The sequence below is a fragment of the Podarcis liolepis genome (assembly GCF_965112155.1).
Source record: "Podarcis liolepis genome assembly, chromosome: Z".
In the NCBI taxonomy this organism is placed as follows: Eukaryota; Metazoa; Chordata; class Lepidosauria; order Squamata; family Lacertidae; genus Podarcis; species Podarcis liolepis.
In genome coordinates, this window is record NC_139570.1 from 3910102 (window position 1) to 3935131 (window position 25030).

A 25030-nucleotide genomic window follows, 5' to 3' on the forward strand; every position below is an offset into this window, starting at 1 on the left:
GCAGAGAGGGCTGGAACAGACATACATCCAATGCCTGAGCCAAAAATCCACCTATATCTCTAATCAATAAAGTTGTGGCCGTTTCTAATCCAGATCATTGTCTGCCTGGGCAGAGGCACTGTGACTGGGCCCACAATAAATAAACAAACAGACATTGTGGTGAGTTCCCCCACCCTATCCCCCCAGAAAAAAATCACTGGCTAGAAGAGACACTGGTCTGCTTTCCATGGGAAAGTCTCCCCCAACCCCCAATGTTTTGTATCCAGGTGAGGCTAGGAGAGATCTCAGACTAGCATCCAGGACAGCTGCTGCCAGTTAGTGTGGTCAGTACTGAGCTAGATGGACCAATGGCCTGGCTCAGTATAAGGCAGCTTCCTCTGTTCCTACAACCCATGTTTATTGGGTTCCCCCTTACCTCCATATTTAACGCAGATAAACATCCCCCAAATCCCCTTGGTTTATCTGGGCAGCTCTCGACCAGCTGAACCGCCCAGGAGCCATTGTGACACCTCAGAATAACCTCATAATGAGAGCCAGTGTGGCGTAATGGTTAGAGTGTTGGACTAGGACCTGGGAGAACAGGGTTTGAATCCCCACTTGGCCATGAAGCTAGAGTTGCCATATTTTGAAGAGCGAAGAAGAGGACGCTATGACGTCTCTCATTTTAAATACCCCTACTATATGTCGGGGGACGCGGGTGGCGCTGTGGGTTAAACCACAGAGCCTAGGATCAGAAGGTTGGTTGTTTGAGTCTCCGTGATGGGGTGAGCTCCCGTTGCTCGGTCCCTGCTCTTGCCAACCTAGCAGTTCAAAAGCACATCAAAGTGCAAGTAGATAATAGGTACCACTCCAGTGGGAAGGTAAACAGCGTTTCCGTGTGCTGCTCTGGTTCGCCAGAAGAGGCTTAGTCATGCTGGCCACATGACCCGGAAGCTGTACGCCGGCTCCCTTGGCCAATAAAGCAAGATGAGCGCCGCAACCCCAGAGTCGTCCTCAACTGGACCTAATGGTCAGGGGTCCCTTTACCTTTACTAGATGTAGGCTACAGAAGCTGTGATCTATTGCTGGTGGGGAGCAAGAGAAGAGAAGAGGAAAGCAAGTCCTGTCTACTTCTCATCCAGAAAGTATAGCCAGAGACATTTTGGCAAATTTTAAAAATCCACCTGGACAGAAATTTTATCCCTGGAAAAGAGGATATGTCCTGGAAAAAGAGGACAAATGGCAACCCTACATGAAGCCCCCTGGGTGACCTTGAGCCAGTCACCATCACTTAGCCTAACCTCCCTCAAAGGGTTGTTGTGAGGATGAAATGGGGAGGAAGCATGAACCATGTACACCACCTTGAGATCCTTGGAATATGAAGGTGGTATATAAATGTAAATGATGATGATGATGATGATGATGGAACATAATGTGAGGGAGGCTGTGGTGTTAAAATCTCTGCAGGCATCTGCAGCTATGGCTGATCTCTGAAACAACTCAGGAAAGAAAAACCGTCAGCTGGACTGTTTTGCTTAGAGAGTCACCATCCAAAATCTGTGAGAAGGAAGACAGACTTTGGTCTTTCAAATTTCAACAGAAACTTGTGTGAGGTTAAAATTCGGCACACTCCTAGATGGAAACAAGAGCAGGATTTTGATTCACTTGCAGTGTAAAAATTATTGTGGACAATATGGTTCGATGTAAAATTTGGAGTACGAATGAATATGCAGTTGTAGATGTTTAAAAGGAGACTCCATGGAGGGGATGGGGGGAAGCTGCGGGATTTGGAGAATCTCTTTATATTATTAGTTTGTGTTTAGTTACACTTTGTATTTGTAAAATCAATAAATATTCTTTACAGGAACTACCATGAGGCATATGCCATAGTCACAGAGCTCTGTGGCGCTGCCTCATGTCTGCCTCTGCTGCAGGAAGGATTAAGTATGCCTGGTCAAGGCCACAGCATAGTCCCTGGCTATGCGAGCAGCTGAGCTGTAGGCAAAGGGCCGCATCTCAAGAGTAGAGCATCTGCTTTGCATGCAGAAGGCTCCCGGTTCAGTCCCCAGCATCTCCAGGTTGGGCTGGGAGACACCTCTGTCTGAAACCCTGGGCAGCTTCTGCCGGTGAGTGCAGGCAGCTCTGGGTTAGAGCAGGACCAATAGTCCAGCTTAGTGTAAGGCAGGTTCCTACGTCTCTACCCTGTCCCAGCCGAGAGAGCGGTGGCAGGAGGCTGAGATGACCAACTCTAGCAGGGGCGTGCAGGACTGCCCTGGGAAGGTGGGTGTGAAGAGGGGCGACTGTCCCAGGCCCCACGCTTTGGACGCCCCTGCTTATCACTGGTGGCCAAACTTCCTGGCTGGTCTTGCTGTCTCCTACCCAACTGGATAACCTCTCAAACCCCTCACTTGTTAGAGCAAGGCAGAGAAGTCGGGCGGAGGCAGCAGCAGCAGCAGCAAAAGAAACGAGATTAAGAAAGGAGGGAATAGGCCACCGGAGCTAAAGTGGCTGCAAAAAACAAGAAATTTCAAGTTAGCAAGTGAAGGACACTGAGAGGAAGGCCACTGGCACTTTTTGCAGCTGCAAACAACGCAAATAAAGCCAGGCTTTTTTTGGGGGGGGGTGTAGCCAAAGTTGTTGAGCTGTTCTTGAGAAATCACAAGTGAAAATGCCCCGTAAATAGGTCATTGCAGAGACAGGCTTCTGCTGTGGGGGGCAGAACCTTGGATAATTGAGTACTTTCAAATCCATAAAAATACATAGCCAGCTGAGGTTCTGCACCCCCTAACAAGAGGCCTGTCCCACCCTAACAAAAATCCTTTTCCCACCCATGCTTTCAATGCTTTTCAATAATATCTGTGGATCTAGGGGGGCAGCTGCCCCCCTTGGCTACGTCTATGCCAGGGAACAATAGAGAGAGGGAGCCCAACAGGGCTAAAGTCGGTGCAAAAAATGGCTCAGAGTAAGAAAGGGGAAGGAGAATGTGGGGGAGAGGAAGGCTGCTGGCACTAATGCAGCTGCAAAAAGCAACACAAAGTTGCTGCTCAGTGTGTGGAGATTTCTGGTCTGGATGACCCTTGGAGCCCCTTCCAACTCTGCAATTCTATGATTACACAGTATACTGGGTTTTGTAGTTGTAAACATTATTGCTTTCCCTTTTGCTCAAGACCACACTGCATTAGGGGTGCAAGAAGGTGCCTTATCCCAAATCTGATCATTGGTCCATTTAGCTCAGTGAAGCAGGTTGTGGACTTTCCTTCCTTGGAGGTTTATAAGCAGCGGCTTGATGGCCATCTGTCATGGATGCTTTAGCTGAGATTGCATTGTAGAGGGTTGAATGAGATGACCCTTGGGGCAGTGGCGTAGCGTGGGTTGTCAGCACCCGGGGCAAGGCAAGTAATTTGCGCCCCCTAACCCGTGGATTTGCGCCCCCTAACCCGTGGATTTGCGCGCCCTAACCCTAACCCCCAGATGTTGCGCCCGGTGCGGCCGGCCCCCCCTGCACCCCCCACGCTACGCCACTGCCTTGGGGTCCCTTCCAACTGTACGATTCTAGGATTCTAAGAATGAAGATCATAGAATTATAGAATTGTTGGAAGGGACCAGAGGGGTCATCTAGTCCAACGCCTTGCAATGTAGGAAACTTTTGTCCATTATGGAGCTTGAACCCACAATCCTAAGATTAAGAGTCTCATGCTCTACTGAGTTATCCCAGCAGAATGCTCCTTGTTGTGACCTAAAGTCACTGGCCTTCTTCACACATGACTCTATGCCATGGTTTGATTAAGTCACAAAACATGAATCAACCAGGTGCTGTCCAGCAGATGATCAGTCCAGCAGATGATCATGGTTCCTGTCCCAAATGCTATACCCCTAGTATATATGTAGTTTGGTGAGTGTTTAGGGTGGGGTGGTAAGCCAATACAAGGTTAATAATAATGCTGGGTTCACATGTAATGCTAAGCCACAGTTAAAAACCAAATAAGATTCTGTTCATGGTTTTTTAGCAGTAAGCCAACCATAGTTAAGCTGCACAAAGCTCACACATCACTAAACTATGGCTTAATAAACCACAGTTCAGCATTTTGTGCAAACCGGGCTACTGAATCATTTCTTGAATGCATCTGCAACATGTTCATGGAAAACAAAACAGACATTTCAGAACAATACTCAGTATAGAACTCCCACACAATTAAAATATTTCAACCCACCCCACAGTCCCAATTGTTGGAGAGGCTGTGCCCTGAAAGACACTTATTTCTACCTATGGTGTAAGTAAATTATGGACGCTGGTCCAGAAAGAGCTTTCTGCATCAGTTACATAAACTATTGTTTACTCCCCGTATTTGTGTATATTATCCTTACATTTGAAGGAACCAGGGGTCCTTCAAATGTCCAAGGGGTTTCGCTGCCTGAAGCAAAGGGCAAAATGTGCCTCCTCCCCCCACTCCCATTCCATTTACAAAAGCCCTATTGCACCCCAAGGGCAATGGCCTAGTAGTTTACTGGGTTCAGGAGATGCTGCATGGGATGCATGCACAGAGCTCTCTCCACTCATTGCCCCTCAACATTTACCACCTGAGGCAGTTGCCTCCCTCTGCCTCATGGTAGTTCCTGTAAATAACTTTTTGACATTCTTATTTATTGCTGCTAGGCAAACGGTAGTACAACAACACAAACTTTTGAACAATCTGTCCTTGCAAGCACCGTATAAAAACATTTGGAACAATGCAATTTTAGAAAAGATTACCCACAATCTACATTCATGGCAGCGTAAAGAACAGCCACTGCCTTTTAGTACAATATGGTGGGACCTTGTTATATTATTAAATACTGGGGGACACCCCCCAAACCCTAGAAATTGATAAATGGCAGGATTTTGGTTTATGCACCAACTACTGGTGCTGAAGAAACTGAAATTGACCAATATTCATGGATTAAAGAACCTTTTAATGACAGTGAAAGAGGAGAGCACAAAATATGGTCTGAAGCTCAACATCAAAAAAAATGAAGATCATGGCCACTGGGCCCATCACCTCCTGGCAAATAGAAGGGGAAGAAATGGAGGCAGTGAGAGATTTTACTTTCTTGGGCTCCATGATCACTGCAGATGGTGACATCAGCCACAAAATTAAAAGACGCCTGCTTCTTGGGAGAAAAGCAATGACAAACCTAGACAGCATCTTAAAAAGCAGAGACATCACCTTGCCAACAAAGGTCCATATAGTTAAAGCTATGGTTTTCCCAGTGAGAGCTGGACCATAAAGAAGGCTGATCAACAAAGAATTGATGCTTTTGAATTATGGTGCTGGAGGAGACTCTTGAGAGTCCCATGGACTGCAAGAAGATCAAACCTATCCATTCTTAAGGAAATCAGCCCAGAGTGCTCACTGGAAGGACAGATCGTGAAGCTGAGGCTCCAATACTTTGGCCCCCTCATGAGAAGAGAAGACTCCCTGGAAAAGACCCTGATGTTAGGAAAGATTGAGGGCACAAGAAGAAGGGAACGACAGAGGACGAGATGGTTGGACAGTGTTCTCAAAGCTACAAACATGAGTTTGACCAAACTGCAGGAGGCAGTGGAAGACAGGAGTGCCTGGCGTGCTCTGGTCCATGGGGTCATGAAGAGTCAGACACGACTAAATGACTAAACAACAACAACAGGATTTTGGTTAGATGGAGTATTGAAGGGAAGATTGCAGGCTGGAGGGAAAATACAGGCAAAGCTTTCTTTCCAAGACAGGGCCTCACCTGGGGTAAAGGAGTTAATGTGACAAAAAGTGTTGATGGCCCTTGTAAGAGGAATCTTGGGCGTGGGCAGACAGAAGGTTCCCAGAGTAACTGGGTGAAAGGTGACAGGGAAAGAGTCTTCAGAGCAAGGTATGCTGGGAAGAAGCTGAAAGAGGCCAAAACTGAGATCCATTTTGGGAAGGTTGGCTGAAGTCTGGTTAGGAGAGATGACTTGGACTCCAGTGCTGTTCTGCTATGAAGTACAAGCCCCTCTTGAAAGGACCATGCTGTAAGATCTGGACTCTCTCCATGCAGACTAAAGGTGTATATAGGTCAAGAAACCATATTTCTTAAAGGAGTTTCTGCTGTGTCTTCAGTTCTTGAAATTGTTCAGTTGGTAGAGCATGAGACTTTTAATCTCAGGGTTGTGGGTTTGAGCCCCGTGTTAGGCAAAAGATTCCTGCATTGCAGGGGGCTGGACTAGATGCCCCTCATGATCCCTTCCAAATCTACAATTCTATGATTCTCCAAAGGAGCACAGACCCTGGGTGAGTGCTTGGAACCCTCTGAAATCTTGCTGCTGCTCGGCAGAGAGTCGGGGTGGGGGTGGCGCCCAACTTTTGTAGCAATGTATACCTCTAATCACAGAAAAGAACATCTGTGAGAAACCGCAAGAACGATTTGGCTTGCATGATCTTCTTATGGTCTTCTGTCAAGGTCCAGCTTCTATTCTTGTATTTGTACTTATCCTCCCCTCCCATTGATGTATGACTTCCTTACATATGGAGCCAATGCTCCAGATCTCCTGTTTTCTTATGGCGGATGGGGGGATGTTCTATGTTGACTTCATATTTTCTGTTTGTTATCTATACAGTTAAGAATCCAATCAGTTATTTTTTAAAAAAAACACAACCCTCTGTTTTGGACAGCAGTATAAATGTTGACCTCAGTTCTGCAATTAGTGAAAACTGGTGGTGACATTTATCTAGGACAAGCCAGTTCAAAAGGTAAAAATGTGTCCAGATGCAGAAGCTCAGGAATGGAACATAGGAAGTTGCCTTATAATGAATCAGACTCATTGGTCCAATATTGTCTGCTATGACTGGCAGCAGCTCTCCAAGGTTTCAGACAGGGATCTCACTCAGCCCTACCTGGAGATGCCAAGGATTGGACAGGGCACCTTCGGCACTCAAACCAAGAGTTATACCAGTGAGCTATGGCCCTTCCCATGTAATCTGACAATGTTCTTAACTGCAGGGAAAGATCACAACTAGAGATCCCCACTAGAAAAGGAAATGTGTCTTAGGCTGCCTGTGTATTGGTGGCTTAAAACACAGCTAGGCAGTTCCTTTTTCTCAATTGAAGCTAGTTTTGAGGGGAGGCACATCAAGATGCAGTATTTCATAAGAAACAAAGGAATAGATACAGAATAGAGCAGACATGTTGTGCTCCTTCTGGTGTGCCACCCTTTGGTCCCCACCCTCTCACTTGCGGCTCCTAGAAGCTATCAGAATGAGACAGCAGCCACAATCCTGGGAATGGCTTTGACTGGCCAGGTAAACCAGGTGAGGGAAGTCAGTGGGTCAAACCATCGGTGTGTTAGGGACTTCCCTGCATGCAAAGACAGGCTCCAGCATACTGAGCGGATCAGACCAACTGTGGGTCCAATGGTCAAGAAGGCAGTTTTTGCACGTGTTGTAGAGGGAAACAAGGGGGCAGGTGGGGCTTGTCCACCTGGGAAGGTAACCCATGTAGAAGAATGAAAACTCAGATCCTAAACCTCCACTGGCTTGTGGGATACCTTCAGGAGAAGAAAAGGCTCAGGAGTAAACCCTACACAAATCCAGAGTGGAGTCCCTAAGATGGTTGGATGGGGCCTTGTACGCCTCCTTCTAGCAACTCCTGCAGCCAAGCGGGTCCCAAACGTATTGCTCTGTTTTGCTTTGGACCACATCAGTGAAGCTGGCAGGTGGATCTTGTTGTCTGGATGGCCTGGGACACTGCCCAAACTTGTGGGCCAGGGAGGACACTTCAATTTGATTTCACCCCTGGAGGTGCACCCCATTGTCTCTCGAGACAGACAGATGTCAGCAACAACTTTAAAGAGCAAATGTTGACCTCTGCTGTTGGCCACTCCTTCCTGTAGGGCAGGAATGATGCTGTCTTCCTCTGGCTCTGAGCAGAGTGGAAAAGAGAAGTTAGCAACACATTGCTGCTGAACTCCACTCAAGGCCTTGTGGGCGAATGTCACTGAGCTTGCTGTTGCTCACTTTGCTTGCTATGCTGACCCTCCCTGCTCGGTCACCCTGCCCAGGCCATGTTAAGAATTCCCTGTGGCTGCTGCAGCAACTGTTTCAAACTTTTGCATCCACATCTCTCTTGGCCTGTTTTTCAGATATCCAGGAGTGTCATGAGCTGAACTTGCTCTCTGCTTGCAAGCGGGGTGGGGCCGTGGACCTGGAGAATGTGGGTGATGCCAGCAAAGAATCATCACTTGGAGAATCATCATGACCAGATATGGCCTGCAGGTGAGAGGGTGGATGAAATATACTTGGAGTCCTGCAGTGATTTCATGCTCTTTATTGCAGCTTGTAAAACAGTGATTGAATTGTCCCCCAAACCTCAGGCTTTTATATACATTATTTACACAATGAGTCCCGTCTGACTGGCTGATTCTGCTTCCCTCCTGGAGCCTGATTGGTCTTCTCCTGCAGGCCAATCAGTTGTTGCATTCTACAATCCTACCAGCCTAATAGGCTGATTAACTTCCTCTTGGAGCCTGATTGGTCTTCTCCTGCAAGCCAATCAGTTGTTCCAGTCTAGGATCCTACCTGCCTATTGTTCTAGGATCCAAGCTTAGTACATAACAGTGAACTTCTCTTCAGGCCACATTCAAGTTCCCCCACCCTCCTCCAAGCCCAAGTGATGGGCAGCCCGGCTTGCGCTCCGGGGAGGTCTCTTTCGTGTCACTAAAGCAGTCGTTTGGCTTCACACTTGGAGGCACACTCCGTTGTCTCTCAAGACAGATGGCAGCCTACAATTGCTTCCCAGACCAGTGGTGGGAGTGCACTGGATGGATAGTGAACATGTGAACACAGCCTTAATGCCACCCTGGGCTGCATAGTTATATGAGTAGCAGGACTGTAAGGATGCGCCAGAGAGAAATAATGAGGCAAATCAATCCTTTTTATTAGGCATAATAGTGATGTGTCTGCATATGGTCATCAGAGGAAGCAGAAGCAGCAGTGCACAGCAGGAAGAAGGACAACAGAAATTTCATGGGTTGGAATAGAAACAGATGATGCCTGAGAGTTTTCCCTCACCAAAGCGGCTATGTCAGTGTCTTATCCGCATGTTATTCTATCCTCCATATTTTATAGGACTATAAGATCCCAATTTATCTTCTCAATAATTCCTCTACACATTATATCTTGAAAGGACATTCAAAGCATATTCTTTCCCTCAAAGAATTCTTGGCACTGTAGTTTACCCCTCACAGAGATACAACTCCCAGTAACCCTAAACAAACTACAATGCCCAGAATTCTTTGAGGGAAAGAATGAGCTTCGAATGTGCTTCAAAGGTACAGTGTTCATACACAGCCTCGGGAGAATTCTCTCTTTCTTTTTTTAACGGCCAACTCCAAACCTAAGGCTGCACAGACACTATAAACTGAAAGCACATCCAAAGCACATGGCTTTCTGCAAAAGAAATTCTGGGAACTATAATTAACCCCCCCCCCCAAGCTGGAATTCCCAGCTCCCTTAAGAAACTAGTTCCCAGGATTCTTTGAGGGAAAGCATGTGCTTTAAATGTGTGGTATGGTGGTATGTACAGAAAATGTGGCCAAGTTCTTCTCCATAGCCATCAAAACCAGGCCAAAGCGATTAAAGGGAAGATGAATTCAGAGTTAAAACTATGCATTTTCCAACTGCTTCTGAGCATTCACCTGTTTTGTTATATTCTTACTTCATAAGGCACAATTTGTGTGCATGCATATTGTGAATATTATGTATACTGTGGAAGACTTGATAACCCTACAATGTACCTGAGGGCTAGAGGGGTTGATCCACAACATACATTAAAAGCACACTACTTCCCCCTTAAGAATCATGGAAGCTATAGTTTATATAGCTCTGTGCAGCAGAAACCACAGTTCCCAGTATTTTTTGTGGGAAAGTTATGTGCTTCAAATGTGTGATGAGTGCGTTTTGGACATACTGTGGAAATGTGCCGTTAGCACCAAATAAGCTAAACTGAAAACAAAAGCAGCTTGGAGGCCAAGCAGAGGAAAGATAAGGGGTGGAAAAGGGCAAGTGCTGGAGAAAGAAGGACCTTAAACCCTGTTCCTAAGCCTGCAGACGTAAAAGAACACTTGGCAGGGCTGTATCTATAGATGCTGAGGCATCAAGGATTTCTAAGGGGTCAATGCTTTTGGGGAAAGGTTCTCTAAAAAGACAGGCAATAGCCTCAGAAGCTCCTAGCCAGGAAGCATGACAGACCCACAAGTGGCTGTTCCACAGGCCCTACTCGATGTTGACCTTGAGGGTAGGGTCTGCAGGAATGCCAGCCACTCCTCCAGCCTTGCCCATGGCATTGTTGCAGATGGGTAAATAGCCCCCACCAGGGAACAGCTCGCTGACACAGCAAATGCTTTCGCGATAGTTGGGCTTGAAGCTCTCCACTGCATCCTTGGAGACCCCTGCCCATTCCTGCAGGGAAAGAAAATGTTGAGAATGGAATGAGGTAACCCACTCTGCTATGCCTGCCTCCGTGGCTTTCCTTCTGGGCTGGGCAGTTTCTTCACTTGCTCAAGTGATGGCCCAGAAAAGACAAAAGCACTGATCTTCTTCTGCCTTTCTATGCCACCCACAATGTAGAGATATAGTTGTGCACAGACAGTATGCTTGCAAAAGTAGACTCTGAGATTCTGCAAGCCTTAGAGCCTCCAGTTATCTGAGGCTTGGCCGAGTCAGTCCTCTGCAGGCATTTTGCCATCTCTCTATGCAGAGATGCAAATTCTGACTTCAAATGTTTCAGAACGCAAGCTACCAAATTTCCCATCTAAATGATCACAGGCATGTTCTTCTTAAGTTTCACTCCTCCCTGGGACAGTGCATTTTAATTCTTTTAACCCCTCCCCCAATTGATTTCCCAACAGAACCTGTCCAAATAAATCCAATTTACCTTTAAATTACCCCTGATTACCATCATAAATAGGTAATGTGCCCTTAAATTAATGTTTTCCCCAAATTAATATCCTAGCCAAGATCACCCACAATAAAATTGCTCCCAAAATCATTCACCCACTCAGAAACACTTGGAGCACTGAAAAAAATATCTGGGGCAGAGGCATGCCCCTTACCCCTTTCCTAGCAATGTTATAGTCATGTGGGGCAGGGCTTCTGACCTGGGAGATTATCTTGAGAGGATAGAGAGTCTACATAGCCCAGTTTCTTACCGAGAAATTGCCTTGGTGCGCAGTAAAAAGATCTTCAAATTTATTCCTGGGGTTGGGAATCCTGGGCATCAGTACCAGCCAAACTCTGTGGGGAAGTTAAAGTGATTAGAGGTGGGGGTCTTCTCTTTATTGTTTTGAGAGATACTAGGTAGAGTGCCCAGAATTGCAAAGAGTTCTCCCTCTAAGGGAATGTTGCCTGGAGAGCCAAACCAACGACCATCCCCAGCAAGGTGGCACTGTTGATCTTTCCAAGAACATCAGCCTTATTTGTGGGGCTCATTCATAAAAGTCAGGCCTGGCCACTCAGTGAACTGTGTTCCGTCATAGAGCTGGATTGGTTTTCAGTCTGTGATGAGATGTGTATGGAAAAAGTGACCTCATCGTGTACTGAAAATCATTCTGGCTGAGCGGCAACAGAGCAAACTGACAAGCCCCTTTTCTCTGCTGCTAGCAGTGAAGTCAGTGCTCTGCAAGGACCAGTTCTTCTTTTTAAACTAGCCTTCGGTCTGCAGCAAAAGCACTCAAAATGAAATTTGTTTTTTGTGGCACATTGTTTTGTAAGGCTCATTTTTGTTTGCTCTTAAAATGCTTTTGAAGCCGTGCCAAGAAATCTGAAGTACTGTACACCCCCCCTCCATCTGTTGTTCAGCTGCTGTTGCTGCTGCTGATTGTCCTTGATGACAGATGACATGGTCAGTTCCCCCACTGGGGCCTTCCACAAACTGGGGCCTTCTAGATACTTCAGACTTCAGCTCCCATCATCCTGGCATTAGCTAGGGATGATGGGAGTTGTAGTCCAAAATATATGGAGGGCATCAGGTTTGGGAAAGGCTGCTCAGTTGTTCAAGCAATCCCGGAGCTCCCAGCAGAGGCACTAGCAGCTAATGGCCTCTGAAACGTGGGGATTTGGATGATAGCCATCCATGACCCTCAGTTGCCAACATTTGCTTGTCACAGAACATCATTCACCTTCTGAGCCATTTTGGATAGAAAAGAGATGAGAGAGCAAGCATGGGGAAACCAACCGTCTTTACTGGTGAGCTGTTCCCAGTTGCCAGCTAGGCTGTCCCCCCATGTCCCACAAAGCAAAGTCAGCCATGGGTCTAGTATGATTGCTCAACTTACCTCTCCATGCGCATTAGGATCAAGAGAAGGAGAAGCAGGAGGAGGATAGAACCTACAGGGACGATGAATCTCTGTATCCAGATTGAGACAGGAGGGTCATCTGAGTGAGACAAGCCTGGGCGTTAGAAAGCATGCCCTAGAGAAAGAGGAATAGCCTCACATTGCCTCTCCCTACCTTCCCTAGGTCACTGGAGCTGCCTAGACGAGGGACATTGTTCCATACCATCCAACATTCCTCAGATGAAAAGAGGGAAGTAGCTTCTGTTCTACATCAGTATCGCTGCTAGCTAGTTGTATTTACTGACTGGGGGTTTTCTTCTTCCCTCAGGCTCCCCTAAATTCCACAGTTTTGTATGTATCCTTAAATAACTTTTGTACCTGACCAGGAGAAGATGCTCAATCAGTGATGCTGATGTAGAATAGAATGTCCTTATTCTCATCCAAGGAATGTTGGAGGCTGTGTTGTTCCTGGAGGGGCTGGGTAGCCAGTCAAACACAGGAGGCAGCAATACAGGCCTCTGGAAACTCTGGTCCCACAGCTTTCCTGCCTAGGTTCTGGCTTAAAGCCAAGTGCCGCTAGGGAAACAGAGGTGTCTCTCTGCAGTTGCTCCAGAAAGGGAGGCCATGTCCCACTGCTGCAGCTTGCAGGTGGGACTCAGCCAACAAGGAGGCATCCTAGGGATCTGTCATTTGTTGGGAGCACTTGCAGACTCTTTCAAGGTGGGACTCCATCACCTACTGCAAAGTTCAGGTTGCACAATTATTAAATTTGATTTGGGGCTCTTGCTCAACAAAACCGTTTTCGCCTTCCCCTAAAGACTGGACGTTTTTTGAGATGGCAGTGGCTTGACTTATAACTTGACTTATATTATTATTTAGGGAAGTTTTTAAAATGTTTTATTATGTTTTAATACATGCTGGAAGCCCTCCAGAGTGCCTGGGGCAACCCAGGTAGAATCTAGACACACACACATATATAAAAGCTGTGAAAATTGTTTTTTTTAAAAAAAAAAGTTTTAAAAAGTGCATTGAATTTGTCATTAAGCTCACCATTGCCATCTAGTGTCACATTTGTATAATGCACTTAAAACATTATATTTGCAGCTGTATAGCTGAGTCCCTAGTCAGATGGGTGGGGTACAAATAATAAAAGTATTATTATTATTATTATTATTATTATTATTATTATTATTATTATTATTATTACCTCCTTGCAAAACCAAACCAAACTCAAAAGCTGTATAAACAAGAGCATTTGGAAGCACTTTTAATCTCAAACATGGATCTTAGAAGTTGCAGGCCCCACAGTGCCCAGTAGAGGGCAGTACTGCTTACTTTTGAAAAGCCCTTCAGAATCCACTGTTTTGAATTAGAATTGAAACAGCGGTTGTTTTTATATTTGTGCAACACCCCTCGAAAAAAGGCCTCCCCCTCCCTACACCTTTCTCAGCTCATCGCCCCCCTGGAGAAGCAAAAAATATCAGATCTCTTTAATTCTCCCACCCATTATTTTTCAAACTGCATATTATAAGATGAGTGGAAGGGTTGAACAATTATAAATATTTCTTTTTATGGAACAATCCTGTTTAGGGCATATATATATATATATATATATATATATATATATAGTTACCTGCAAGTTCAGCTGCTACAGTTTCCTGCAACATTAGGGGCTTCTCCAGACAAGATGTTTAATCAGCATTTGTCATGATTCACTTTCACAAAGCTTCCTTGGAGGTTAGATTACATCTGGGCTTTAGTAAGCATTTATTCCTATTTATTCGCAGGGAAGTCATATGGCAAAAATCACTCATCTTGCTTTCACCCTGACTTGCTTGCACTCTCTTTATATCTCTTAGACATTTTCCCATTAACAATTTTCTCACTTTATGATGCATTCCCCAATCACCTTCCAATCTGCAAGAAGACGCCCCCCATGTATAAAACGCCCCCTATTTTTGGGGACTCCAAATTAAGAAAACACCCCTCAGCACTACCCGTGTATAAGACGAGCCACAATTTTAAACCTAATTTTGGGTTTAAAAAACCCCATGTCTTATACACGGAAAAATACGGTATATTTTTTTCCAAAAGGAAAAAAACATGGATTTGTTGTGCTAGGCACTTTAATCCATTTTAGTTGTAGAAACCTCAGTTTCCAGGTAACTAAATGATTTATAATCTGCACTTCCATAAATATAGAGCAAGGCGATAGACAACATACAAAGTTATAATAAATTCAGAAAGATGTCACTTAAAGCATCACTAAACACATCAATAAATGCTGGTGGGTTAAAAAGAGAAATTCTTATTATCTAAACAAAACTTATCTAAACAATATAGTTTTCAGGGGATATCTTAAACAAGGCAGGGATTGTTTCTGCCGAACCTCTATTGGCAGGGAGTTCCACAGAGCATGGCCTGCCATACCAAAGGCTTGGTCTCTGGCTAAGGCCAACAAGAGCGCAGGGCTTCTGGAACCACCAGGAAGATCTCAGTGATTGAAGTAGAGTGTAAGAAATCAGTGAGCCTTTAAGGTCCTTTGGGACCAACTTGCTAAGGGCTTTTTGAATCAGGAAAATGGCCTTGAACCTTACCCTATAGCAAATCAGCAACCAGCACAACTCACTCAGGGGGTAGCAGGGAAGGTGGTGGTTTAAGATTCCTGCTAAGTGACTTTCCTGCATAGAATCATAGAATTGCAGAGTCTCAAGAGACCATGAGCGTCATTTTAGCCCAGCTCCCTGAAATGCAGGAATCTTTTCCCCAACATGGGGCTCTAACCCACAACCCTGAGATTAAGAGTCTCATGCTCTACCAGCTGAGTTATCCCTTCCAACTCTACCATTCTATGATTCTACTATGGCTTTGAACCAGGCATTGGGAAACTGGCACCCCCTCATCAAGCCCATCCATCGCATTATGAATGGACTGAGCAATGAAGCAGTAACTCAGTGTGGCATCTATGATTTCTTGTTAAATGACTGGCAGACTTTGAAAAGCCGTTATCACTGGATCAAGTTCATCTGTTCTGCTGAATTAATTGCAGCAAATAGTTTTAAGTGGGTTTTTGAATAAATGTGCAATTCATTGTTACTGCTATTCTGAATGATCATGTGAGTTTTAGTGGACCGAGTGGCAGTTTACTACCATAGTTAGCAGACTCTAATTTTGTTGCATTCCCATGATCAATCTATATCATTAACCTCTATTATTATTGTTTCAGTATTATTTTTATTATTTTGTGTGCGTGGTTTTTTTCATTATTGTGGGAGTCTTTTGTTTTTTCCAGCTGCACCATATGGTCCATGGTAAATCCGGCAATGGAAAATTTCTCTGGTGCCCCCCCCCCCCTTGATGCCCTAAGCAGTGCTTATTTTGATCAATGGTTAATCCAGCCCTGGCTAGAGGGCTGGGCCCTTCAAGGATTCTCCGTTCTCTCCAAGGAGGTGAAGCCTCAAGGAGGAAGTCAGAATACAGAGGTTTAAAAGGCTTCATTCTGCTCCCAACTCTTGTTCAGTCATAACTCCCTCTCCATGGTCTGCTAGACCTGATTCATCCTCTGTGGATTCCAGCATCATACCACAGCATCATACCAGCATCATACCACTGCCCAACAATAATAGAAAGATCATCTGTACCTTCGCTAGTGGTGTTTCCCTTCCAGGATAAAGGACCGACTGGGTCGCTCCAAAAGTTTGTGGTTGCACAAACAGACTTTACTTTAGACTTGACATAGAACGTGTAGAGCTTTTTGGGATCCACACTGGCTATGCTGTAGTTCATACCATTGGCCGTCACCTCCTGAAAGGGAATGCCAGAGAGGTAAATGTGCACCTGGCACAGAAAGCAGCAGTACACCCCCCCCGCCGCCGCCCTTGGTGCCTCCCCCAATCAGCCTCATGCGAAACCCAGCAGCTCTTCCCCCGCAACTGAGTAAAATGATCAAGGGGATGGAGCAACTCTCTGTGAGGAAAGGTTTCAACATTTGTGGCTTTTTAGTTCAGAAAAATAGTTGGCAAGAGAAGACACGATACAAGTTTATATGATTATGCAGCGCAGAGGACACATCTTTTCTCCCTCCTCTCATATAATATTAGAACTTGGGGCTGTCTGGTGAAGCTGAACGTTAGAAGAGAGTTGGGCTCTGAAGAAAAGAGAAGATTTAGTTTGGGCAAGGAGCACAACTGGGAAACGCTTACCAAATGAGGAATTGTATTGTTACACACACCACCCCAGTCTCCAAGTGGTGTGAGATCCCAGGGGCACCAGGGGCACTTGCCAGAGGCTGTGTTTCCTTTTAGACAAAGACACACAGTGGAGACTGTGACGTCTTTATGGTATATGGTTTATTTACTCGTATATACAGCCTGAGCCTAGATGTGCAGAGCATTCACATCCCAAGCGGGATGTTCCTTCCATTGCTGCAGCCTCTGATTCATGTCTGACCCTTTTCTCTGCCCACTACACACAGCTGAAAGAGGGGCCCCACCCTTCCTTGCTTGGCATAGTCTCCACCCTCCTAATGGCTTTCTTGAGGGGCTAATGACTCTGCCATTACTGGTTTCCTTCCTCCAATGAACCACACTCAGCTAACTATGCCTAAGCCAAATCCAGCAGAGTTTGGCACAGCTTAATCAAACCTTCAATTAATCAATTCCAACTTTTACTAAAACCAGGAATTATAGGGAGGATCTAGCACCCAGGAGTTGAAGGGATCCTTGCCACACACCACACCCCAACCCCCGTATAACAATATTTTATAATCGGGGGGGGGGGGCCTGTGGCTTCCACATCAGAAGGTCAAGGCAAATCTGCACTTAGCCCTCCCAACTGAGATAACACCAGTACCTGCCATTTTTTGTCCTTGCTGCTTTTATACGTGATACAATACTCCAAGCAGTGGTTTTTGGGGCTGGCTGAATCCCAAGACAGTACCAGCTGGTTGTTGCTCTTCTCCTCATAGCGGAAGTTAATGGGTGGACTGGGTTTCACTAGGAGAGAGAAAGGAAATCTGTGTATATGCGAGAGGGAGAATATGCAACAGTGTATATGCAACAGCCACTCTACCTCCCTTGGCTCATATCAGGATCTAAATCAGTGGGTGATGCCACCCCCCGGGGGCCACTGGAACAATCCAGGGGCGAGGCAGTAGCCTTGGGTGCAATTAGGGGGAACTGAATAAAAATAAGGGGGCTATGAAAGCGTAAAGAAGAAAACATTTTGAAAAACCATTCGTACATGATTCATCTGTTGTGTAATGACCCTCACTGCTAGGTTGCGCACCATTGTGGGGTGGGGACAATGCCTTTCAATATTATCTTTGTTATCTTAATTTTCAGTGTGCAATGTGAATGTTACTATGGTTGGTTTTAATAAATGATTTTAGAATTCCAAGCTTCAAGGTGTCTTATTTATAACAACATCTTTCTTTACTATATCTTAGGATGTAGGTAGAAATATAGATGCATAAAAGAACGCAATTTTGTCACTACATCTTTCTGTTTCTTCACTTAAAGAAGGTAGGATTTCCACACCCCCCCCCCGAAAAGTCAGTGGTAGGTCAAATAAGTTTGGGAACCTCTGATCTAAATCTGCAGCCTAGTCACAGAGCAGTTCCACATGCTCATGAGAAACAGCATGATCTGGAAGATCAGAAGATCCTATTACTTATCCTTTCTTTGGATTCTCAGCTCAAAGAACATTTTATGTGGTAAAGGATCCCAGTCTATTTCTGAATTGGATTTGAAATTATTTTATATATGAAAGGTACAAAATTGTTGACATTGTCTTTGGATGTGAAATTGCCCTCCTCGATGCAGGAGACATGGGTGGGACGCGGGTGGCACTGTGGTCTAAACCACAGAGCTTAGGGCTTGCTGATCAGAAGGTCGGTGGTTCGAATCCCTGTGGCGGGGTGAGCTCTCATTGCTTGGTCCCTGCTCCTGCAAACCTAGCAGTTCGAAAGCACGTCAAAGTGCAAGTAGATAAATAGCTACCGCTCTGGCGGGAAGGTAAATGGCATTTCCGTGCGCTGCTCTGGTTCACCAGAAGCGGCTTAGTCATGCTGGCCACATGACACGGAAGCTGTACGCCAGCTCTCTCGGCCAGTAAAGTGAGATGAGCACCACAACTAGAGTCATCCACAACTAGACCTAATGGTCAGGGGTCCCTTTACCTTTATGCAGGAGACACCAGCTTACAAATTAAAGGCAATTAAGGGGCACGTCAAGATTAAGTCCTCAACTGCACTGAACAGGAATTGATAAAAAGGAAGAACCTGCAAAAAGGAAGCTTTTAATTAAAGGCACAATTGCCTTAAAGCCTTAACAGCAATTTAATTGCACTTTATTGGGCCCATTTAGGCATGGCGTTTGGGCATTTATTTTGGAACAAACCAGAATCTCTGGCAATGAGAAGGGACAGCCTGCTCACATTTAGTCTCCAGCCCCCCCCCCCTTTGTGACTTAGGTCTGATCTGAAGTGGGAGTAAACAACATAATACATCTCTAGAACAAGGGTCAGAAAGGAAAGTGTGGGTGGAGGATGAGGACTCTTCATCAGGGCTGAGCTCTGAAAATGCAGATGAGATCATGCAGATAAGGGTCCTGAGTCCCAGCAGAACAGGATGAAGAATTTGGGCCTCTTTTCTCCTGTGTTGCAGGCAGAGCATGGAAAGTTCATTGAAAAATAATAATCAATTCAAGTGTATCGTGTCCAAAGAGGAACTAATTCCTGTTCATGTTTGTTTCTTTACAAAAATAACCAGTTCACAGTTTGAGGTCATCCAAATAACTCCCGGCGAGAGAGAGATAGAGAGAGAGAGAGAGAAAATATTACAATGTTCTGTGCTGAAGTATGAAATACACTTAAGAAGACTGTTACAAGTGTGGACCTGAACCTCACAAGACTAACATAAAAACAAACACCTACAGCGAAATGCTTAAATTTATTTGCCCAACAATTACATTTCTTCAAGTAAAAGAATCCCAAAGAGCTTAAATAGTTTTTTAAAAAACAAAACATGTAAGGGGATGGACTTAGAAACTGTTCAAAGTTCTACCTGCAAATGAATTTAGTCACATTCCACTCACCCAGCAATTAAAGGGGACTCCTTTAAGTAGTTCAGGGATCTTTAGATAATTCAGTAAACTTCACTGAATTGAATTAGTCCGTTCTGACACACCAGCTATAGCAGGGGTCAGCAACCATCCCTCAGACCATGTGGTGGGCCAGACTATATTTTTTTTTGGGGGGGGGGGGAATGAATGAATTCCTATGCCCCACAAATAACTCAGAGATGCATTTTAAATAAGAACACACATTCTACTCATGTCAAAACACCAGGCAGGCCCCACAAATAACCCTGAGATGCATTTTAAATAAAAGGTCACATTCTACTCATGTAAAAACACGCTGATTCCCAGACTGTCCATGGGCCGGATTGAGAAGGCGATTGGGCGGCATCTGGCCCATGGGCCTTAGGTTGCCTACCCCTGGGCTATAGGGCTCCCACTTATAAATACACCCACAAGTTGGTTTGGCTCAGCAGGAAATCTATACCTTGGTTCTGCAACTGCATTTCTTTTTGGAAAACCTTCGTACCGTCACTTGTGTTGACATAAATGTGAAAGTATGTAAACAGTTTAATCTCACGGAAGCGGCATCCAGTGTTAATATCACCACTCTGGAGGTAAATCTCACACTGCTTTTCTTTGCCAGGCTCATACCTAAACAAAATGAGGCTTGGGGTTAGTCCTTTTCAACACCATTAGAGAACTGCAGTTCAGAACCTGAATACCTTGAGGACAGCCCTGTCTTGTTTGTCTTCTAGCCCAGGTGGAACATGCTTCTGAATACTAATACTAATATTTTTTATACCACACCCATCTGGCTGGGTTTCCTCAGCCACTCTGGGTGGCTTACGGCACATAAAAAAATGTAAAACATTAGACATTTAAAATTTCCTGATACAGGGCTTCCTTCAGATGTCTTCTAAAAGTCATAGATAGGGGTTTTTTTGCAGATAAAGTAGCTCAGATTCAAAAAAAAGGTAGACTCCACCATGGGTGCAGGGCCAGGGTGGGAGAGTGCTTGACTCCTGTCTAGTCAAATTGCATGGGATCAATTCTAATCTATTACCTCTGAGGATGTGGACAGGCTGCTTGAAGGTGACCCAGAAACTGCAACTAATTCAGAATGTGGCAGCTAGACTGGTGACTGGGAGTGGCCGCAGAGACCATATAACACCGGTCTTGAAAGACCTACACTGGCTCCCAGTACATTTCCGAGCACAATTCAAAGTGTTGGTGCTAACAGTTAAAGCCCTAAATGGCATCAGCCCAGTATACCTGAAGGAGCGTCTCCACCCCCATCGTTACCTCTGAGGGCCTCCTGGTGGTTCCCTCACTGGAAGAAGTGAGGTTACAGGGAACCAGGAAGAGGGGCTTCTTGGTAGTGGTGCCTGCTCTGTGGAACGCTCTCTGGTCAGATGTCAAGTAAATGTTGCAAAATGGATGCTCAAATGCCAAGAGAGGGTTGAGGGCAGGTGTTGGTGGGGCAGAGCTCCATTTACCCTAAGGGCCTAACCTGGATGTGTCTGTCTACGCTAGGGCAGAAGGCTGGGAGGCCAACAGGAGCTAGAGCTAGAGGCAGTAACTGGCAGAGCCCACTGTTCTGGTTCTGTCTCTGCCCTCCTTCCTGCTGTGTTGCATAGAAGCTGACACTGAGACTAAAGAGGAGGCAGCTGACAGGCAGGGCCACCCCTTGGGGTGGTTGTGTGTAATAACCGACCCTCCAAGTGTCCCTATTTTCCAGAGACAGTACCGGATTTACAGAAGCCGTCCCTGTTTCTCCTTTGGTCCTGGAATAGCTCACTTTTCCTTAGGAGGTCCCTATTTTCACTGGAGAAATGTTGGAGTGTATGGAGTTACACAACTGCCAAGCCAAAGAGCTAGGCGACTATACAACCTTTAGAAGACATGTGAAGACAGCCCTAGATAGGGAAGTTGTTTAATGTTTAGTTGTGTTTTTATAGGTGTTGAAAGCCACCCAGAGTTGCTGGCTATAGGTAGTCTGAGGCTGGAGGGCCAGTGCCCAATTCACCCTAATGAACCAGCAGCCATTGTTCTCTCTCCCAGTTGAGGAATCCTTGCTCTGAGGAAAGGTTTCAACATTTGGGACTTTTTAGTTTAGAGAAAAGAGCAAAACTTGGATGGCTTTGAAAGAGGACCGGACATATTAATTGAGAAGATGGCTATTGATGGCTACTAGTCATGAGGACTATGTTCTACTGCATAATGGTTGGAGGCAGTGATGCTTCAGAATACCAGTTTCTGGAAGCCACAGAAGGAGAGAGTGTTGCTATTGTGCTAAGATCCTGCCTTTTGGTTTCCCACAGGCATTTGCTTGGCCACTGTGAGAACAGGATGCTGGACTGGACGGGCCCCTGACCTGGTCCAGCAGGGGTCTTCTTATGCTATTCTGTTAATTTGGTCCCCAGTGTAGTCTGGCTCAGGGTTGGAAGAAGCTCCCCAAGAAAGAGGAAGGCTGGGAGAGGTTGGTGGTGCATTGGCTGAAGCTTGGACAAAAGCCGTTCCTGTAGAGCAGAGAAGCAAGGTGCAAGGAAGGCACATACCAGTAGTAGAGGGAATAGTTTCCTGCAGGCTTCTGTTTGCTGCCCCAGTCACAGTCCATGTATTCATAATCGAAGACGATGCACTCCAGGTCTGCAAGAGAGGACCTTCCATGAGTGAGTCTTGATGTGGGTGGGGAAGTTTGTTTGAGCCTGAGGGCCACATTCCATTCAGGGCAACACCCTGGGGGCCAAATCCCCAGTGGTGGGTGGGGCCACAGGCAGGGCCATAGCTGGGGGGGTGAGGTGGACCCCCGCCAGGGGCACAGGCGATGGGTGTGTGTGTGCAAAAACGACTAAAATAAGTCCATAAATATCAATTATTGCCTCATAAGAAATTGTTTTAAATAGAAGGTGAATTGAATGAGTGGAAGGGTTGGAGGAGAGGCAGAAAGAAGAGCTAATTTGTCTGTGGCTGGGGGGCGCAGTCTGGACGGTTCTGCCAGGGGCGGAACCACAGGCCACAGGCAAAAGTAGGTGGAGCAATGAATGTCAGATTTCACTTTTATATACTGCAATATGCTGGTTTCTACACACACCCACACACCCCACCACTACCACCCCTCCCTCTTACCCCCATCTAGGGAAGGAAGAGGCATTTTCAGAGATCGAGGAAACATTCCAGCCAAGCAAAAACATTCAAGAAGCAAAGCCAGTGAGCAATGTGGCCTCATGGAAGCTGAGACTTGGGGGGGGGGGGTATCCATGAGGCCCAGAGAGCTGCATTTCGCCCCCCATCCCAGGCCTAAGTCCCCAGCCCAGCCCTGCTCTGAAGGAAGCCATGCTGTGTTCACTGCCCACCAAACCTTCCTGAAACAAAACCTGTCCTACAGCTCTCCAGCAAAGTTACCGCTACACATACAACATCAGGCACAGACCATGCCACATAGTTCAGTTGAAATGGGGCTGGATCATTTGTTTGCCCATTTATTTATAAACATAAATATATAACTAAAATTAATAAATAAGAATAATCCACAAGCTAGGGTGGGGTGTGGCTAACCAGGATTTTTGCCTCAGGTGTAGCCTTCAGAGAGGCACCATTGAGGCTTCCAGCCTGTGTGTTTGTGTGCACACAAATGCGTGGGGGTGTGTGAAAAAAAGCCTAGTCTCACCCCTGCCCTAAAGCGATTTTCCTGAAAATGTTAGGTTAAAAAAAAGGCAATAAGCCACACTAGCAAAACTTTTGATAAACAGCAGAGCACAGATGAAATCAGCAGTTATGAAAATCAAATGTGCATAATAAGATTGCATGTCCAGGTAGGCCTTCCCTATGCAAAAAATGGATTTTGGCAGGCATCAAAAACAATCCAACAAAGATATGTGCCTTGTATTAGTAGGCAGGGATTCCGTAGTGCAGCTGCTGCTACACCAAAAAATCAATTTATTGCAAGTGCAGAACAAACTTTATGTGACACTTTCGATAGTGCCAGTTCCGCAAATCAAACCAGTCAAGAGGCCCATCTGGGGCTGGGTGACCCTTCAAGTAAATGGTTAAATTGCCCAGTGCTCAGGAATGGCTAATATTCAGCACCATCACCCCAACAGTTCTTGTGAACACTTTACTTTTGCTACCCAATCTGAGTTGGTTGTATTTCATCAGTTAGTCCTGTCGGAAAGTACACCAGGACATTTTTGGTTGGGAGAGGGAAGGAGATATTTACTTCTTAACTGGTGACTGTGGATGAATGAATTAGAAGTTGGTATCTGCATTGGATTTTAAATTGTTTTTATGGTACAGGCAATCGTTTTTACCGTTTCTAAACATGCAATTGTTTTACACATATTTTTTATTAAGTTGTTAAAATTTGTTAAATAGCTTCAAGATGCAACACAGTCAGTGATTCATAAATGATTCATAAATGAAACAAATACTGTAATAGGTGACTTTCAACTAAGTTTCACTGAGAGTGAACCCACTGAAATTAATGAACATGGCTAAGTTAGGTCCATTAATCTCAGTGGGGCCATTCTGAGTAAAACTTAGCTGAAGGCCGCTCTCAACAATACTAGTGCTAATTACTGTTCCAATGGACATCCATTATTTATTGTATTTTTGTATATTAACCTTTTATGTATGTTGCAAAAAGTGCCACATAATATTCATTCCTCACTTGCAAGGAAATGATCTCAGGCATGGCAGCAACTACTGGCAGGAGCTTGCTGCTTATTTATATCAGGCAGGCTGTTGTGCTGTTTCTGATGTCTGCTTGGGCGAGGAAATGTATATGTAGGCAGCCCTAACCCAGATGTGTACATTTGTATCAAAACAACAACCAGTGCTTTTTTTCTGGGGGTACGCAGGGGTACTCATATCCCTAAAAATTTTTATGAATCTTTGTACTTTTGTCCATTGACTGCATTCATTTTTCCCGATTTGAACTATAAAATGGTGATTTTTTTTTGAGTCAAAATGAGAGTACCCCTAAACTATTATTATTATTATAATTATTACAAAAGAAGCACTGACAACAACGACACCCTGTTGATTTTATGTCCAACTCAGCGAGGCCAAAAAGAAAGTGAATGTTAAGTGGAAATCATTCCCTGTTCCTGCCTGACATTCCAGCCCCACCTACTGGCAATCTTTAGGAAATATTTCCCTGTGGTTTTGCCATTATAAGTGCAACAGCTGTTTATGGACACAAAAGAAAGAAGGTTATGGATTCACACCCATAAGAACTGACAAGACCTGAATGTAGCTTTTTGCCGCTCAGGGGACGTTCCCCAACATTGCAGAAAGTTTTGAAGAACAGATAGAATGTGGGTTACAGGTTGCTGCATTCATCCTCTTAGAATCATAGAATCTCAGAGTCGCAAGGCACCCAACGGGTCATTTCATCCCACCCCCTGCAATGCAGAAATCACAGCTGAAGAATCCCTGACAGCAGGGCTAGCGAGCTCCCAGCCCATAGGGAGTGGGTTACCTTGCTGTGGAGAACTCTCTGTGGCTTGCTCGGTTCGGCCCAAGAACAGGAGGACCAGCACAAGGAACATCCTTTGTTCCCTCGAGGCCTCCATCACCCTCCTAGCAGCCTCCGCTTTGCCAGAGACAAGTGCTCAGCACAACAGGATGTGGTTATTTCAAAGCTGATCTGCAA

The 25030-nt window shown here is 45.4% G+C and overlaps 2 protein-coding genes and 1 long non-coding RNA gene across 4 annotated transcripts in view; 1 reads left to right on the forward strand and 2 right to left on the reverse strand.

Annotated features, from left to right (window-relative positions):
- The window catches only part of LOC310698859 (uncharacterized protein CXorf65 homolog), an 18661-nt gene extending 18144 nt beyond the window's left edge, over positions 1 to 517 (reverse strand). For both annotated transcript variants that reach the window (XM_083486631.1, XM_083486630.1), the window contains exon 1: positions 416 to 517. In XM_083486631.1, the coding sequence (XP_083342757.1) occupies positions 416 to 440 (25 nt within the window). In that variant the 5' untranslated portion in view covers positions 441 to 517. The remainder of the gene's footprint in view (positions 1 to 415) is intronic.
- The window catches only part of LOC310698905, a 19886-nt gene extending 10437 nt beyond the window's left edge, over positions 1 to 9449 (forward strand). The window contains exons 3-4 of the long non-coding RNA XR_014521807.1: positions 8105 to 8237; positions 8904 to 9449. This is a non-coding gene — a long non-coding RNA (uncharacterized lncRNA). The remainder of the gene's footprint in view (positions 1 to 8104; positions 8238 to 8903) is intronic.
- Positions 8274 to 25030, reverse strand: IL2RG (interleukin 2 receptor subunit gamma). The gene is made up of 8 exons (XM_083486569.1): positions 24857 to 25030; positions 21933 to 22023; positions 19859 to 20025; positions 17147 to 17289; positions 15937 to 16099; positions 12296 to 12395; positions 11171 to 11255; positions 8274 to 10421 (listed from the first exon to the last, which is right to left on the reverse strand). Exons 1-8 carry the CDS (start codon positions 24948 to 24950, stop codon positions 10236 to 10238), a joined length of 1029 nt encoding a protein of 342 aa, XP_083342695.1. The 5' UTR covers positions 24951 to 25030; the 3' UTR covers positions 8274 to 10235.